Source organism: Pavona decussata, unplaced genomic scaffold, assembly GCF_977016875.1.
Source record: "Pavona decussata unplaced genomic scaffold, jaPavDecu1.1 SCAFFOLD_381, whole genome shotgun sequence".
Taxonomy (NCBI): Eukaryota; Metazoa; Cnidaria; class Anthozoa; order Scleractinia; family Agariciidae; genus Pavona; species Pavona decussata.
In genome coordinates, this window is record NW_028145755.1 from 27,748 (window position 1) to 45,000 (window position 17,253).

The 17,253-nt window shown below is 37.9% G+C and overlaps 2 protein-coding genes and 1 long non-coding RNA gene across 3 annotated transcripts; 1 reads left to right on the plus strand and 2 right to left on the minus strand.

Annotated features, from left to right (window-relative positions):
* Nucleotides 1–671: 671 nt before the first annotated feature.
* LOC146451899 (uncharacterized) lies at nt 672–12,580 on the minus strand. The gene is made up of 4 exons (XR_014859855.1): nt 11,977–12,580; nt 9,725–9,803; nt 3,071–3,149; nt 672–896 (listed from the first exon to the last, which is right to left on the minus strand). It is a non-coding gene; the product is annotated as an uncharacterized LOC146451899 (long non-coding RNA).
* LOC146451900 (uncharacterized) lies at nt 5,096–7,043 on the plus strand. Its single transcript, XM_085098363.1, has one exon. It carries the CDS (start codon nt 5,209–5,211, stop codon nt 7,027–7,029), a length of 1,821 nt encoding a protein of 606 aa, XP_084954489.1. The 5' UTR covers nt 5,096–5,208; the 3' UTR covers nt 7,030–7,043.
* Nucleotides 7,027–9,456, minus strand: LOC146451901 (uncharacterized). The gene is made up of 2 exons (XM_085098364.1): nt 9,022–9,456; nt 7,027–8,617 (listed from the first exon to the last, which is right to left on the minus strand). Exons 1-2 carry the CDS (start codon nt 9,284–9,286, stop codon nt 7,323–7,325), a joined length of 1,560 nt encoding a protein of 519 aa, XP_084954490.1. The 5' UTR covers nt 9,287–9,456; the 3' UTR covers nt 7,027–7,322.
* Nucleotides 12,581–17,253: the final 4,673 nt, after the last annotated feature.

Here is a 17,253-nt window from a genome sequence, read left to right on the forward strand (position 1 = left end):
TGGTCTTTCACTCAAGGAGTTAATTTGTTTGGTAAAAGTTTCCGGCAAAGTTCGTTTCCATTACTTATAGGGATTCACGCCCTGGCTTCAAAATGAGTCTTTTCCAGTCACATGTCATAATAGTTAATGATTAACCAGCATGCTAAGTAAAAAAATAGGGCTGTTGATTGCAAAGAACGATATCTTACTAACGAGAAATAGCTTTTCTTTAAATTGAAATGGCCCAAAATTTGATTTCTCTGAACAATTCAACTTAAAATGAGAAAAAACATCATTTTGACAACCACTCGTCATATAATTAGTTTTGACAAATGCGAGTATTTCGAGCGACGGGCTAAGCAAAATAAATTTCCACGCAGTTCGAGAAAGTAACTGACGCATTCGCGGAAAGTCTGATTGTGTCGATTAGCTAGGTAAACTTACGGTATTTAACTGAAAGGAAGTTTTCTCGCAAAGAGATGCACGTGCGACTGATAACAAGACAAGTTAGCGATGATTCTTGAAACGAACAAGTTCACAGCCACTGAGAATAATCAATGACATCGCTAATTCGAAAATGTTTCGTTCTCGCTCTGAAGCAAACACGACAGTGAAAAGAAAAAAACATAATGACAACTGGAGTAAACCAGTTTGTTTAAGTTTAAGGTGGCTTCTAAACAAAGCTCACTGAATCTAGTTAAACACAACAACACTGAACAGCAGACGAAAAAAAATGCCCGTAGAAACATCGTCGTAACTAAACACTTTGATTACTTAGCGATATGTGAAAGAGAAATACCAACTCTAACTGAATAAAACATGATTGTTCAAGACTTACTGAGACCTTTAAGTTGCTCATCCACTGACCGCGCGCACATCGCAAAGAAGGCCTGAGAGTCAATGTCATCATCCTGTCACTAAAACAATAATAAACAAAATAATAGTGACATGTTGTCGCCGAAACGTCATGTTTTAGAATGCTATTACCATATTCATACTTGACTATTTACAATATTAAATGTGTTAAGGGCTAGGAAGCCTATATAGAAGCCGGGGGCTTATTAACTATAGGCTTCCTAGAACTATTGGATAAACCATAGAAGTTAAGGGTACTGATTGAAATTTCCACTTCAATTTTTTTTAAAGAAGAAAAAAAAGAAAAGGTAAAGAAAAGGTGTGTAGCTCAACAAAGAGTCAATTTAACTTAGAAAGAAGGAATTTTTCAAGTCTTTTGCCAAACAAACTGATAGTTTCACTGTTTTGAATTTCACGACTTAGCGAGTTGAAAAACGAAGGACCTTGAAAGCGAATTGAGAATTTTCGAAGATTAGTTCGACAATAAGGTATATAGAAAAGGTTGGAATTTCTTGTTTTATAAGAATGTATTTGACTTGCAAGAGTAAACGTATCACGAAAATAATTTGGAAGTAAGCTTCTTTTAAAAAGATACATAAATTTACCTATTTGGTATAAATAACTGTCAGAGAATTTTAATCTCGCTCCTTTCTTTTTATTTTGAAATGATCCAACACCCTAACAAGAAACCCCACCATCCACAGGTCCCTTGTGTAGGGGGGATGAATCTTGCACTCAGATAACGATAACTTGCCGCTCACGACAAGACAGTGAGTGAGGAGAACTGCCGACCACTAAGCCGAATATTAAGACAGCACCTTTCGCCACTAGCGCTCACATCAGCCGTCCAGAATTGACCTACATCCATATATAACATGGACAGGTGTCTTCCAAGTGGTACGTCTTGAGGTTTGACATGTTTGAGCATGCGTACTGCTAAAACTCATATAACGAATAGATAAATACCTCGTTGTTTATTTCAAGAAAATGATCAGGCAATGATCAAAAATATGAAAAGCTAGGGGGGAAAAACACACTTGTGATTAGTCTATAAGGTCACTTAACGACAAGGGAATCTTTTCATTATCTTAATTTTGTTTTATATAAAAAAAACGCTCAATGTTTGTGATTGTTCATTCTACCCAAGCCTTGGCATCCGTGCAGATCGACGTTGTAGTTCATATTTTTTTTTTTTTTTTATCTCAGTTAACCCTTTAACCTCTAATATCAGAGAAAAAATTCTCCTATCTTGTCCTGTTACTTTTCTTATAAAAGTACTGTGGAGAAGTTATTACAACATCAGAAAATTCAAGTTGGGCGATCATATCTTTAATTCTCATGACTTTATGGGTTGAATAAGCATGGATATTACAAGGAGAAATTTGATGCTGATCACTGTTAGGGCTTAAAGGGTTAAGGTGGTCTTTCACTCAAGGAGTTAATTTGTTTGGTAAAAGTTTCCGGCAAAGTTCGTTTCCATTACTTATAGGGATTCACGCCCTGGCTTCAAAATGAGTCTTTTCCAGTCACATGTCATAATAGTTAATGATTAACCAGCATGCTAAGTAAAAAAATAGGGCTGTTGATTGCAAAGAACGATATCTTACTAACGAGAAATAGCTTTTCTTTAAATTGAAATGGCCCAAAATTTGATTTCTCTGAACAATTCAACTTAAAATGAGAAAAAACATCATTTTGACAACCACTCGTCATATAATTAGTTTTGACAAATGCGAGTATTTCGAGCGACGGGCTAAGCAAAATAAATTTCCACGCAGTTCGAGAAAGTAACTGACGCATTCGCGGAAAGTCTGATTGTGTCGATTAGCTAGGTAAACTTACGGTATTTAACTGAAAGGAAGTTTTCTCGCAAAGAGATGCACGTGCGACTGATAACAAGACAAGTTAGCGATGATTCTTGAAACGAACAAGTTCACAGCCACTGAGAATAATCAATGACATCGCTAATTCGAAAATGTTTCGTTCTCGCTCTGAAGCAAACACGACAGTGAAAAGAAAAAAACATAATGACAACTGGAGTAAACCAGTTTGTTTAAGTTTAAGGTGGCTTCTAAACAAAGCTCACTGAATCTAGTTAAACACAACAACACTGAACAGCAGACGAAAAAAAATGCCCGTAGAAACATCGTCGTAACTAAACACTTTGATTACTTAGCGATATGTGAAAGAGAAATACCAACTCTAACTGAATAAAACATGATTGTTCAAGACTTACTGAGACCTTTAAGTTGCTCATCCACTGACCGCGCGCACATCGCAAAGAAGGCCTGAGAGTCAATGTCATCATCCTGTCACTAAAACAATAATAAACAAAATAATAGTGACATGTTGTCGCCGAAACGTCATGTTTTAGAATGCTATTACCATATTCATACTTGACTATTTACAATATTAAATGTGTTAAGGGCTAGGAAGCCTATATAGAAGCCGGGGGCTTATTAACTATAGGCTTCCTAGAACTATTGGATAAACCATAGAAGTTAAGGGTACTGATTGAAATTTCCACTTCAATTTTTTTTAAAGAAGAAAAAAAAGAAAAGGTAAAGAAAAGGTGTGTAGCTCAACAAAGAGTCAATTTAACTTAGAAAGAAGGAATTTTTCAAGTCTTTTGCCAAACAAACTGATAGTTTCACTGTTTTGAATTTCACGACTTAGCGAGTTGAAAAACGAAGGACCTTGAAAGCGAATTGAGAATTTTCGAAGATTAGTTCGACAATAAGGTATATAGAAAAGGTTGGAATTTCTTGTTTTATAAGAATGTATTTGACTTGCAAGAGTAAACGTATCACGAAAATAATTTGGAAGTAAGCTTCTTTTAAAAAGATACATAAATTTACCTATTTGGTATAAATAACTGTCAGAGAATTTTAATCTCGCTCCTTTCTTTTTATTTTGAAATGATCCAACACCCTAACAAGAAACCCCACCATCCACAGGTCCCTTGTGTAGGGGGGATGAATCTTGCACTCAGATAACGATAACTTGCCGCTCACGACAAGACAGTGAGTGAGGAGAACTGCCGACCACTAAGCCGAATATTAAGACAGCACCTTTCGCCACTAGCGCTCACATCAGCCGTCCAGAATTGACCTACATCCATATATAACATGGACAGGTGTCTTCCAAGTGGTACGTCTTGAGGTTTGACATGTTTGAGCATGCGTACTGCTAAAACTCATATAACGAATAGATAAATACCTCGTTGTTTATTTCAAGAAAATGATCAGGCAATGATCAAAAATATGAAAAGCTAGGGGGGAAAAACACACTTGTGATTAGTCTATAAGGTCACTTAACGACAAGGGAATCTTTTCATTATCTTAATTTTGTTTTATATAAAAAAAACGCTCAATGTTTGTGATTGTTCATTCTACCCAAGCCTTGGCATCCGTGCAGATCGACGTTGTAGTTCATATTTTTTTTTTTTTTTTATCTCAGTTAACCCTTTAACCTCTAATATCAGAGAAAAAATTCTCCTATCTTGTCCTGTTACTTTTCTTATAAAAGTACTGTGGAGAAGTTATTACAACATCAGAAAATTCAAGTTGGGCGATCATATCTTTAATTCTCATGACTTTATGGGTTGAATAAGCATGGATATTACAAGGAGAAATTTGATGCTGATCACTGTTAGGGCTTAAAGGGTTAAGGTGGTCTTTCACTCAAGGAGTTAATTTGTTTGGTAAAAGTTTCCGGCAAAGTTCGTTTCCATTACTTATAGGGATTCACGCCCTGGCTTCAAAATGAGTCTTTTCCAGTCACATGTCATAATAGTTAATGATTAACCAGCATGCTAAGTAAAAAAATAGGGCTGTTGATTGCAAAGAACGATATCTTACTAACGAGAAATAGCTTTTCTTTAAATTGAAATGGCCCAAAATTTGATTTCTCTGAACAATTCAACTTAAAATGAGAAAAAACATCATTTTGACAACCACTCGTCATATAATTAGTTTTGACAAATGCGAGTATTTCGAGCGACGGGCTAAGCAAAATAAATTTCCACGCAGTTCGAGAAAGTAACTGACGCATTCGCGGAAAGTCTGATTGTGTCGATTAGCTAGGTAAACTTACGGTATTTAACTGAAAGGAAGTTTTCTCGCAAAGAGATGCACGTGCGACTGATAACAAGACAAGTTAGCGATGATTCTTGAAACGAACAAGTTCACAGCCACTGAGAATAATCAATGACATCGCTAATAGCCTTTTTTACAGTTCCCGGCGCCATTTTGAAATAGTAACCGCGCAAACACCACATCGAGGCTCGCGTTGACCCGCAAAACATAAACAGAGTGAAATCACAGCTGTTTTGCTCACACGTTCGTATATTTTGGTTATTTCTTTTCACTCTAAATGGTCATAAAATACAAAGACAAGGAAATCACGACGCTGGAAGATATTCAGAAGCTGAAAGTGAAAGAACTAAGGGATATTTTGAAGTGTAATTCTGAAAGAGCGGGCGGAACAAAGGCGGACTTAGTCCTAAAAGTTTACGCTTTGCTTGTGCGGAACGTGGTGAGGCCGGCCGAAAATGTCGAAGAAAATGCGGATAATAGTGGCCACTTTGAATACGAAGACACACTTAGACGGATTTCTGCTCTTGGATGGTCTACGGACCTGCGTCAGCTGCCAGAACTTAACTTTATCCAGCTGTACGACTACCTCGTTGTATCTACACGCAAGTACCGCCATATCGTGCTTAAGGGTACAAATTATAAAAAGTTGAAATCTTACCAATTTTTCTTTGAGGGAAACGTAAAACGACTGGAGAGTAAAGTTTACCAAGGCAAGACCTATGTCAAAGCTAGCGTTCTTCCATCTATGAAGAAGAATCCGTATAGAGTTATAGTAGAGTTCTCACCTCAATGTGACATATTGCGAGCGGCGTGCACGTGTCCGGCCGGGCTTGGCTTAAATGGAAAAGGTAAATGCAACCACGTAGGAGGCGTGTTGTTTGCTGCTGAAGATTTTACGAGAAGAGGATTACAAAAACATGCCGAACCTCTGACCTGCACATCGCGGCTGTCTGTTTGGGTTGTGCCTCGTAACCAAAGTGTTGCAGCAAAGCCACTTGACCAGGTTCTGATCAGAAAGATACGATTTGGGAAGAAAAATATTCGTCTCCAACCGAAGATTATAAAATTTGATCCAAGAGCGCCAAACCAGCGAACGACGGATGAAAAACATTTTAAGACCTTTTGTACAGGTCTTCAAAACAGTCTCCCTGCTAGTTCTTTTTTTTTATTTCATGACATTAAGTCAAAATGCTTAGAAGAGCCTGACCCTGAAGAGAAAGAGAAACCAGAGGGCGTACCCTTTAATGATAACTATGATATAGCTTCGAAGCACTTCAAATACATGGTTGATGAACACGTCTCTAACTTAGCAATTACCCAGGAAGAGATCCAGGAGACAGAGAGACTGACACGCGGACAAAACAAAAACAGTCTTTGGTTTGAAAAAAGGAAAACTCTCTTAACAGCTTCAAATTTTGGAAAAGCTGCCAAGACCAAAGTGGAGCCTTCAAATAAATTAAAGTCAATCCTCTACTCAAACTTCACAACAGATGCTCTTCAATATGGCATTGAATGTGAACCAAAGGCAGTGAACTTGTATATTAAGGAAATGAGAAAAAACGGTGTCAATGTTAAAGTTGAAGAGGTTGGATTATTGGTGTCTAAGGAGAAACCATACTTGGGAGCTAGCATTGACAGAATTGTCACCTTCAAAGATACAGAAGAAAAATGGGGAATGGAAATTAAATCTCCCTTCAGCAAAGCAGGAATGACTGTAGAAGAGGCATGCAAAACCAAAAATTTTTTTCTGGAGAAAATTGGTGATGGAACGGTGAGACTCAAACGGAATCATGATTATTATTTGCAAATTCAAGGACAGCTCTACTGTTCTGACTTAGATCTACAAGGGATCATTCTCACAGTTTATTTTGGAGAAGATAAACCACTGTTTTTAGAGAACTTTTACTCAGACAACACTTGGTCCAGTGACTGCCTGCCTAAGATTGATTTCTTTTACAGAAGGGCTCTTTTCCCTGAGCTTCTTACCAAACGAGTGCAGAGGGGAAAGCTTCTCTACCTCCATGGTGGGTGGCAACCATTTGGCCACTATAGCTGCAGCAGAACTGGTTTAAAATTAAGATTTGAAAGACAAGTATAAGCTTTACATTGATCTGAAAGTTTATTCATATTCAGGGTGCAAAGAAAGTTATTTCTACAGCTTGTCATTCGGGCAAGCTGAAACTAACATTTACTGGCCAAAACATCATTTCAACTAGGCCCCAAAAAGGTTTTGATGAGCATATTGATTTGACAGTACTTCTGTAATGTGAATTCCTCAAAAAACCTCACTTGCCCGTTGGGCCAGTTAAAAACAGAATCCACTAGCTCCGGGCTATCAGACACTAACTTCTTCAACAAGAAACATGGCAGTTAAGTCACCAATAGCGACAACTATGGTTTCGGATTAGCAGGTGTTAGCAAAGGCGGAAGGAAGTTTGTAAGAAGTCCACATACTGTTGCTATCTGCGTCGCATAGGGGCTAAGCGTATTGGGCAGATTACCATCTAAAATGTGGTAAGTCTTTATCCGACCAATTGCTCTTTCCACATGGATCCGTACAGAGGCAATGGTCATTGTTTCCTCTGTCTCTGCTGCAGTTAGTTGATTGCGTCCCGCTAAAAAGGGTGGCATATTGACTGTGACACCCTCGGGCACAATGTCCTTTATGTCAAAGCCACGGTCAACCATGATATTGTCTCCACTTTCAATTAAATCCAGCACTCCACTTTCTCGAGTTATTTGTTTATCAGACACTCGTCCACCCCAAAGGTCTGAAAGAAAAGACACTTGGCCATTTGGTGTGACTCCCACTAGTAGCTTCCAAGTGTTGTGGTGCTTGTAATCAGACCACGTTTCTGACTGTGCAAGCATTGCAGATGGACGCTGAATGAAAAGCTCAGTGCAGTCCAAAATTATTCTGGTTGTTGCAAATTCAGCAAATTCTTCTGGCATATTTTTGCGCACCAACTCTTGGGTTGGGAAAGGGAAAATATCTTTGAGTTCATAGTACAATAAATTAATCCACGTAATACAAATCCTTGACACAAGGCTGATGCTTACACCAAATCTGTCTGCGAGGTCCTGTACAAATAAGCCAGCCTTCAGCCGAATCAGTACTAACAGAAATTCATCTAGAAATGATAGTTTCCTAGAGGGTCCTGGTTTTTTGCGATTTTCATCCTCTTGATAAGGCTGACTCCCTTTCACAAGACGCTCTCCCTTCCAGTACTGCATCTTTTCTAATTTTGGCTCAATATATTTAAAAAAACTTATCAGTGCCTCATACGATGGAAACCCTGTGTAAAATAAGATGGCTGAGTTATCATCCTTTATTTTCTCTAAGGAAAATTGACGGCTTAGCAGAATCTCATTTTCACTTTTCACTTCTCTCAAACTTTCTTCACAATCGGCTAGTTTTAGTTCCAGCAAAGTAATCTGTTGTTGCAGTTGTCTGATAACACCATTATCAGAGGCGTCAGCATGATCCTGATCAACAGTGAATGAAGGCGAAGCTTGATCACTTGCTGCTGAAACTGTTTCCAAAGGCAGTGATAGATTTGAGGACTCTTCGAATGAATCTTCTACATCCATTTCCTCTGCAGAAACTGCTGTGCTTGTTACTCGTTCAACAGGGGCTTTACGGGTTTTTTTTTGTGAGGTCCATGAAAACTGCGATGGCTCAGCACCTTTTGATTGAAAGGTGTAATTTTTTACAATATGAAATAATTATAATAAAAATACATGTACATTGATAACAATAACACAGTGCTCGGGTCCGGTGTCCTCAGTGAAACTCATTGTTGACTGCAAGCTATTTATTCACACAACACTAGGATTATCTTTGATAAAAAAGAGACTGGACAAAGAAGGACTGAACATCAATTGCTATCGAAATACTACAGTCACTAAAAAACAAAGCACTTATAATCATTAATAATCATTATTCATGAGCTCAATAGCCCTATCATTATATTAAGCTTTGCAAATAAGATAAAAAGAAAAAAAAGATTGAGCAAAATGTAAGGGCACCTGCACTGAAAGGTGATATGCATATCATTATTGCTATAAGGTTGATGTATATTTCACAAACCTTTCTTCAAGTCCCAGCGGCCTGACAACTTTCTCACAATGTCCTCCTGCTTAAAATGTTCATTGCAAACTACAGTTGAACTTGTTACGGTAAAGCCATCTCTTCCATGTTGCCTCTTAATGAGATTACACCAGCGATTTCTTCGCTTGGGGCTCGTGGGGAATGTGAAGAAATGATAGCCACCGAAGAGCCCTTCGTCATTATAATAGCTGTTGTTACAGCCAAAAACGGCACAATGTTTACCTCTTTTCTTCGAAGACGACATAATCCAATCAAATATCAAAGAAACGACAAAAACAGCGAAGAAAAGCAAGGGAAAGCGTCCTTTGTTCTCATAAACACACCACGTGCGAAAATACGACTCAACGCGAGCCTCGATGTGGTGTCTGCGCGGTTACTATTCCAAGATGGCGCTGGGAACTGTAAAAAGGGCTATTCGAAAATGTTTCGTTCTCGCTCTGAAGCAAACACGACAGTGAAAAGAAAAAAACATAATGACAACTGGAGTAAACCAGTTTGTTTAAGTTTAAGGTGGCTTCTAAACAAAGCTCACTGAATCTAGTTAAACACAACAACACTGAACAGCAGACGAAAAAAAATGCCCGTAGAAACATCGTCGTAACTAAACACTTTGATTACTTAGCGATATGTGAAAGAGAAATACCAACTCTAACTGAATAAAACATGATTGTTCAAGACTTACTGAGACCTTTAAGTTGCTCATCCACTGACCGCGCGCACATCGCAAAGAAGGCCTGAGAGTCAATGTCATCATCCTGTCACTAAAACAATAATAAACAAAATAATAGTGACATGTTGTCGCCGAAACGTCATGTTTTAGAATGCTATTACCATATTCATACTTGACTATTTACAATATTAAATGTGTTAAGGGCTAGGAAGCCTATATAGAAGCCGGGGGCTTATTAACTATAGGCTTCCTAGAACTATTGGATAAACCATAGAAGTTAAGGGTACTGATTGAAATTTCCACTTCAATTTTTTTTAAAGAAGAAAAAAAAGAAAAGGTAAAGAAAAGGTGTGTAGCTCAACAAAGAGTCAATTTAACTTAGAAAGAAGGAATTTTTCAAGTCTTTTGCCAAACAAACTGATAGTTTCACTGTTTTGAATTTCACGACTTAGCGAGTTGAAAAACGAAGGACCTTGAAAGCGAATTGAGAATTTTCGAAGATTAGTTCGACAATAAGGTATATAGAAAAGGTTGGAATTTCTTGTTTTATAAGAATGTATTTGACTTGCAAGAGTAAACGTATCACGAAAATAATTTGGAAGTAAGCTTCTTTTAAAAAGATACATAAATTTACCTATTTGGTATAAATAACTGTCAGAGAATTTTAATCTCGCTCCTTTCTTTTTATTTTGAAATGATCCAACACCCTAACAAGAAACCCCACCATCCACAGGTCCCTTGTGTAGGGGGGATGAATCTTGCACTCAGATAACGATAACTTGCCGCTCACGACAAGACAGTGAGTGAGGAGAACTGCCGACCACTAAGCCGAATATTAAGACAGCACCTTTCGCCACTAGCGCTCACATCAGCCGTCCAGAATTGACCTACATCCATATATAACATGGACAGGTGTCTTCCAAGTGGTACGTCTTGAGGTTTGACATGTTTGAGCATGCGTACTGCTAAAACTCATATAACGAATAGATAAATACCTCGTTGTTTATTTCAAGAAAATGATCAGGCAATGATCAAAAATATGAAAAGCTAGGGGGGAAAAACACACTTGTGATTAGTCTATAAGGTCACTTAACGACAAGGGAATCTTTTCATTATCTTAATTTTGTTTTATATAAAAAAAACGCTCAATGTTTGTGATTGTTCATTCTACCCAAGCCTTGGCATCCGTGCAGATCGACGTTGTAGTTCATATTTTTTTTTTTTTTTATCTCAGTTAACCCTTTAACCTCTAATATCAGAGAAAAAATTCTCCTATCTTGTCCTGTTACTTTTCTTATAAAAGTACTGTGGAGAAGTTATTACAACATCAGAAAATTCAAGTTGGGCGATCATATCTTTAATTCTCATGACTTTATGGGTTGAATAAGCATGGATATTACAAGGAGAAATTTGATGCTGATCACTGTTAGGGCTTAAAGGGTTAAGGTGGTCTTTCACTCAAGGAGTTAATTTGTTTGGTAAAAGTTTCCGGCAAAGTTCGTTTCCATTACTTATAGGGATTCACGCCCTGGCTTCAAAATGAGTCTTTTCCAGTCACATGTCATAATAGTTAATGATTAACCAGCATGCTAAGTAAAAAAATAGGGCTGTTGATTGCAAAGAACGATATCTTACTAACGAGAAATAGCTTTTCTTTAAATTGAAATGGCCCAAAATTTGATTTCTCTGAACAATTCAACTTAAAATGAGAAAAAACATCATTTTGACAACCACTCGTCATATAATTAGTTTTGACAAATGCGAGTATTTCGAGCGACGGGCTAAGCAAAATAAATTTCCACGCAGTTCGAGAAAGTAACTGACGCATTCGCGGAAAGTCTGATTGTGTCGATTAGCTAGGTAAACTTACGGTATTTAACTGAAAGGAAGTTTTCTCGCAAAGAGATGCACGTGCGACTGATAACAAGACAAGTTAGCGATGATTCTTGAAACGAACAAGTTCACAGCCACTGAGAATAATCAATGACATCGCTAATTCGAAAATGTTTCGTTCTCGCTCTGAAGCAAACACGACAGTGAAAAGAAAAAAACATAATGACAACTGGAGTAAACCAGTTTGTTTAAGTTTAAGGTGGCTTCTAAACAAAGCTCACTGAATCTAGTTAAACACAACAACACTGAACAGCAGACGAAAAAAAATGCCCGTAGAAACATCGTCGTAACTAAACACTTTGATTACTTAGCGATATGTGAAAGAGAAATACCAACTCTAACTGAATAAAACATGATTGTTCAAGACTTACTGAGACCTTTAAGTTGTCTTCTTCGCTCCCCAGCAAAGTCACAACCGATACCGTTCCATCGATCACCTGAATCGCTCATCCACTGACCGCGCACACATCGCAAAGAAGGCCAAAAACACTGTTTCTTATACAGGTTAAGAACCCTACGTCTTTTCGTTAGCTGTCTTTCGTTTCGTTGCTTCCTGTGCGCTTCGTTTCGCCGTGATCTCAAAAACTATACAGTGATATCGCAATGCATTATGGGATAGTGTTGACAATTTTGCGCGGGGAATGCCAGACCTCGAATTTATTCAAAATATTATAAGTCTAAAATCACCTCTTCATTTGCAGACTTCGACCATCGCACGCTTTGGCAAATGAGCCACAACTCACGTTGGTACCATTTTTATATTGATACCGTCCGCTTTTAGGGAAGAGGTAATAATAGACTTCCGTCTGGCTCGGCTTGCCTCCGACTGTAAACTGTCACCTCGAGTGCTGAAAAAAGCACTTTTTATCAGTCAAAAAGCAAAACATGCCTCGTTTCTTTGAGGGATGCTAGTGATTTGCAGATTTCCAGGCTTAATGATGCCCTTCCATCACCAGACGGCCTGAAATATTTCAAGCAAAAAAGAAACCAAACAGGTAAAGCTCGCTTGTCTCGCTTGGTTCTCCGAAATGTTTGTTTTGTCTTTGTTACTTGGTCACGTGGTTGAACGAATTCGTTTCAGGGCTAACGCGGTCATCAGCGAAAGCCAACAAGGTTTTTAGCTTAAGGTCAATGTGATCATCCTGTTACTAAAATGTAGTTCCTGTCTTTCACATGGCATACTTAAAACAAAATAATGGTGACATGTCGTCGCCGAAAAGTCATGTTTTAATCTCGCTACTTTTTATTCTGAAATAATACAACAGCTGACAAAAGAAACCTCTGACATCGCAGATCTCTTATGCCAGCGGATGAATCGTGCTGCTTAGTCCGATAACTTGTCTCACGACGAGACAATGAGGGAGGGAAAAGTCGGCCCCTAGACCATATTTTTTTGTGATAAAAGTTTATTTCCACAGTGAGCCAAAGGGCCCAATGATAAAAAGATCAACTATTACAATCAAGTACAAGTAAAGAAAAAGAAAACTAAGCTCTTATTACAATACTGATTACAAGTGTTACAAGGGAGCCTAAACTTAAGCAAGCACAAATCAAACGCGAATAATATGCAAAATACAGATATACAGAAAGGCATGTAAAATATGCAAAAAACGGTCATACCGCGAAAAAGGCGCAACGGAATGCAAAATACAAAACGCAAAAAGAGCGGGAAAAATGCTAATGACCAAGGACAAATCAATGACGAGAAATAACTGCGTAACTAAATAACAAAAGCTAATGATTTCTATACGAGAAGTAGATTAGGAAGCTACAAAAACTACGAGAAGTAAAGTACAAAGTTAAATTACAAAAAGTAGATTACAAAAGTGAATTACTATATACAAAAAGTCAAAGATGAAAAATGCTATTTACAAGCAGAGTAAATACAATATTGTTACAAGACAAGTAAATTCAAAAACTACAACAAACTGAACTAATTACAAAGCAAGCGAAAGAGGCCCCGTGAGACATGGCCACAGCCAAGCCTCTCCCGCCCTAACAAACACATTTATACACTATATACAATAGTCAAGACCCAGTACAACCAATGAAGGCGACCAGGTCAAGAAAAAGGAAAGTTACAAATAAAACAGGAAACGGGAAACGACCCAGTACAACCAATTAAGGCGACCAGGCCGAAAAATCAAAAATAGAAATAAAATTAAAACAGAAAAGAAATCTTGTCATTCGTGCCAACTTGACAAAAAACACTATTAACCGACCAGAAATACCTAACATGATCTATAGGCTCACCGCGAATTCGAAGTTGAATATCCTTAATAATTGTGTTAACAATAGCACGCGGAGGAAAGTAAGAATTCCTAAAAGTCGCCGAATTACGGGCATGCCAAATAAAACATGAAACAAGATGGTAGCAACGAGAACGAGATCTCGGCAAAATGGGGAAAGAAACAATACCTGCAATAAGGGAAACTTCAGTCTTTACAATACTGTAATAATATTGTCATAAATTGTTACTCATTCATTCATCCAATTTCCGAAAAAAAAAATAAATAAAAAAGGCCTTTGGTCGGCCTCGTGGATCACAAGTGCCTTCTTCATAAATTAGAGCATTATGGAGTTCGAGGCCCACTGAGCTATAACTGGTTCCTGGATTATCTCTGCACCCGCTCACAGAGATTAAAATTTGGGAAGGAATTATCATCTAGCCTGCCCCTGCATTATGGTGTACCTCAGTCTTCACTAGTAGGCCCCTGACTCCAGTTGCGCTTTATATCAACGACCTCCCATAGTGCTTACTGCGATCCAATATCAGCCGATGTATGTAGATGATACCGTCATATATACCACTGGCTCGGAGTCAGAGTGCATCATGACGGAAATCCAAGAAGACCTCCAAAGAGTTGAACAGTGGATGAAAAACAGAGAGCTCGTTCTAAACTCTCTCGAAGACCAAATGTATGCTCTTTGGTACTAAACAGAAACTTTCAAATGCCTCTTTTAAGACCCAGCTTCATGGCAGTGACATCGAAAGGGTGAGGAAATTTTGCTATTTAGGGGTCACCCTTGACGAATACCTCTCATGGAAAGAGCATGTTAGTTAAGTGTTTACAGGGTTAACAAGCGCTTGGGTCTACTCCGATCATGTTTAACGCTTAAGGCAGCGAAATGCGTATACAACTGTCTCGTATTACCAGTCCTGTGCTACACCGACACGGCCTGGGGTGAATTGTCTGTTGAGTGCAAGAGTAGATTACAGCGCCTACAAAATCGAGCTTACGTATAATGGACAGACGAGATAGCACCAGCGAAGCTCTCAAGACACTAGGATGGCCTAACTTAGAAACTTTCAGGAAAAGGAACAAATCTATCTTAGTCTACAAATGTCTTAATGATTTAGTGCCAAAGTATCTTTCTGATTATTAATAGAAACCACAGTTTCCATAGTAACAATACACGTCGGCGTGAAGACATCCATCCGCACAATTAATTGCACTTTCATACAATCGTTTATTCGAAATGGTCAATCATTAACGTGAACTGACAAACATGTGTGTAGTAATAACAATCAACTATGGAAAAAGGAATTTCAAAATTGTTCATGGTAGCGGCAACCGTCAAATAATCTTCTTTAACATCTTCGAAGGCTTGAATAATTCTTTGTCGCTGTTCAAGTAAGATTCTGTTTCTTTGTGGCTTGATTTTCTTCGGTTCTTTCTGTCTCCAATGCATCTACTTGTTCATACAGCGTACCAGTGTTTGTTACAGTACTGTAGATGTACAGCAAAATGTTTTTCATTTTATATCTACGTCAGCAAAAGATTGTGCAAAAAAAAACATAAAATGTTAATGATAATGTATATACTCTTGTGTTTTTGTTCAGTATTTTAAAATACATGTAACTACAATGAATGACCCTAACGAATATTTTTTTCTTCCTATTGTTTTTTCGAAAAATACTAACGTTTTTGTCAGTTCATCTTAATGATTGACCATTTCGAATAAACGATTGTATGAAGGTGCAATTGATTGTGCGTCTCTATGCAAATTGTATTATTGTATGTCTTTAATACGCAGTTGATTGCCATACTGTGCAATTGATTTTCTATTGGTGTTAATGATTAACCATTGCGCGAGATTGAAAGTGTGTTTGCTATCTTTGATTGTCCAAAGGTGCAATTGTTCATTCGTTGATGCTATTGAATGTTAATACATATGCAAGTAGCGTTATTGAAAGTTCGTTCGCGTTAATGAAGTTCAGGGAAGTACTAATGAACGTATATTTGCCGTGTAGTTTCAACTGTTGGCGTAAATGAATGTCTATTTTGCGTAAATGAACAGCAAAAGGTGTATAACAAAAATCTTCGATTTCCCCTACCCGCGCCTATTTTATCAAAACCCTGTTTCAGACCTACCTTATAATTAAATCCCTAGTTCAGGTAATGTTTATCTGTGATAATTTTTATAACTTTTAACAGTAAACCTGCTTGTAGCGACTTTCCGGTGATTCGATTGTTACAAACATGCCGGGGTTGACATGTATATGATTTCACTGTAATGCAATGTTCGGTTAATGAAAATATTTCACTGTATTTCCTCAGATTATTTTAAACTAACTACTTCAGTTTTAATATTATTACTGATCCCAAAGAAATTCTATTGTTCTCTCTCTGCATTAGATCAACGATTGTAGTCTTTTATAAGATGACAAAACAGAGACTTTCAGCATCGACGACGGCAACGGCAACAGCGACGGAGAAACCGACTCCGTCATATGAAAATGGCCTATTGGAAGCAGTTAAGCAGGCACAATACGACGACAACTTTCCTCGAAGAGGATTAAATAGAGAGGGCGCTTACCATTCACCAAAAATTTTCGATTTGAATTGTCGGAAATTTCGTTCTCGAATGGAACGGGCTTATTCTCGGTCGGTTTCCACTTCAAGTCGGGAACAGCTGAAAAGGTTGTCCTAAATTTTCGAAAATCTTTTCCGGAAAAGATGCTGTTCCATTCGATTCCCCCCTGAAATTTTCGAAAATTTCGTCGAATTGAAAGCACCCATCAAGTCCTCGTTAAAAGAAGTCAGAAATCGATATTAATAATGAAATAACCGATGAAGAATTTTTACTGCGCGAGCACGCCGCGGTGAGAATTTCGTTATCTGTACATCTAAAAATTTGAACTGAAAACTACGATATCACACAGTGGTTTGTGGTTTGGATGCTATTTTTGAGCAACATAGACTGTTTATTTTTCTCCAGCTTAAATGTAAATTAAAAGTTCCAGTGTGTCTTTTTTTGAATAAGAAAAAGTAATGTTTAATACACTGATGTTAGAGAGAAACATCGATATTTAGTGTCAGACTCGCAAGTCATTTCTAATTTTGCAGGCATCTCGTCACTAGCTTTCTGTTTTGAAACAGCCGACTGATGAAGTTATTATAGTTTCGGAAAAAATAAAACAAAAACTCAACGCGTACTTTTCCTACAGTATCCTTAAGTGCCAAGCAATATTAAAAATATCATTTTTTCGGGGCGAAACGGAGGTAAAATGTGTGAAATGTTACTCACGTTTTCGGGCAACGCCAAACCGCCGAAGCTTTCTACGTCGGGCCCCGGTGCAGAACGTCTTTCAGAACGTCTAGATATTTCCCGCCAGACATGCGCAATGTGACATTTGAGTTTTC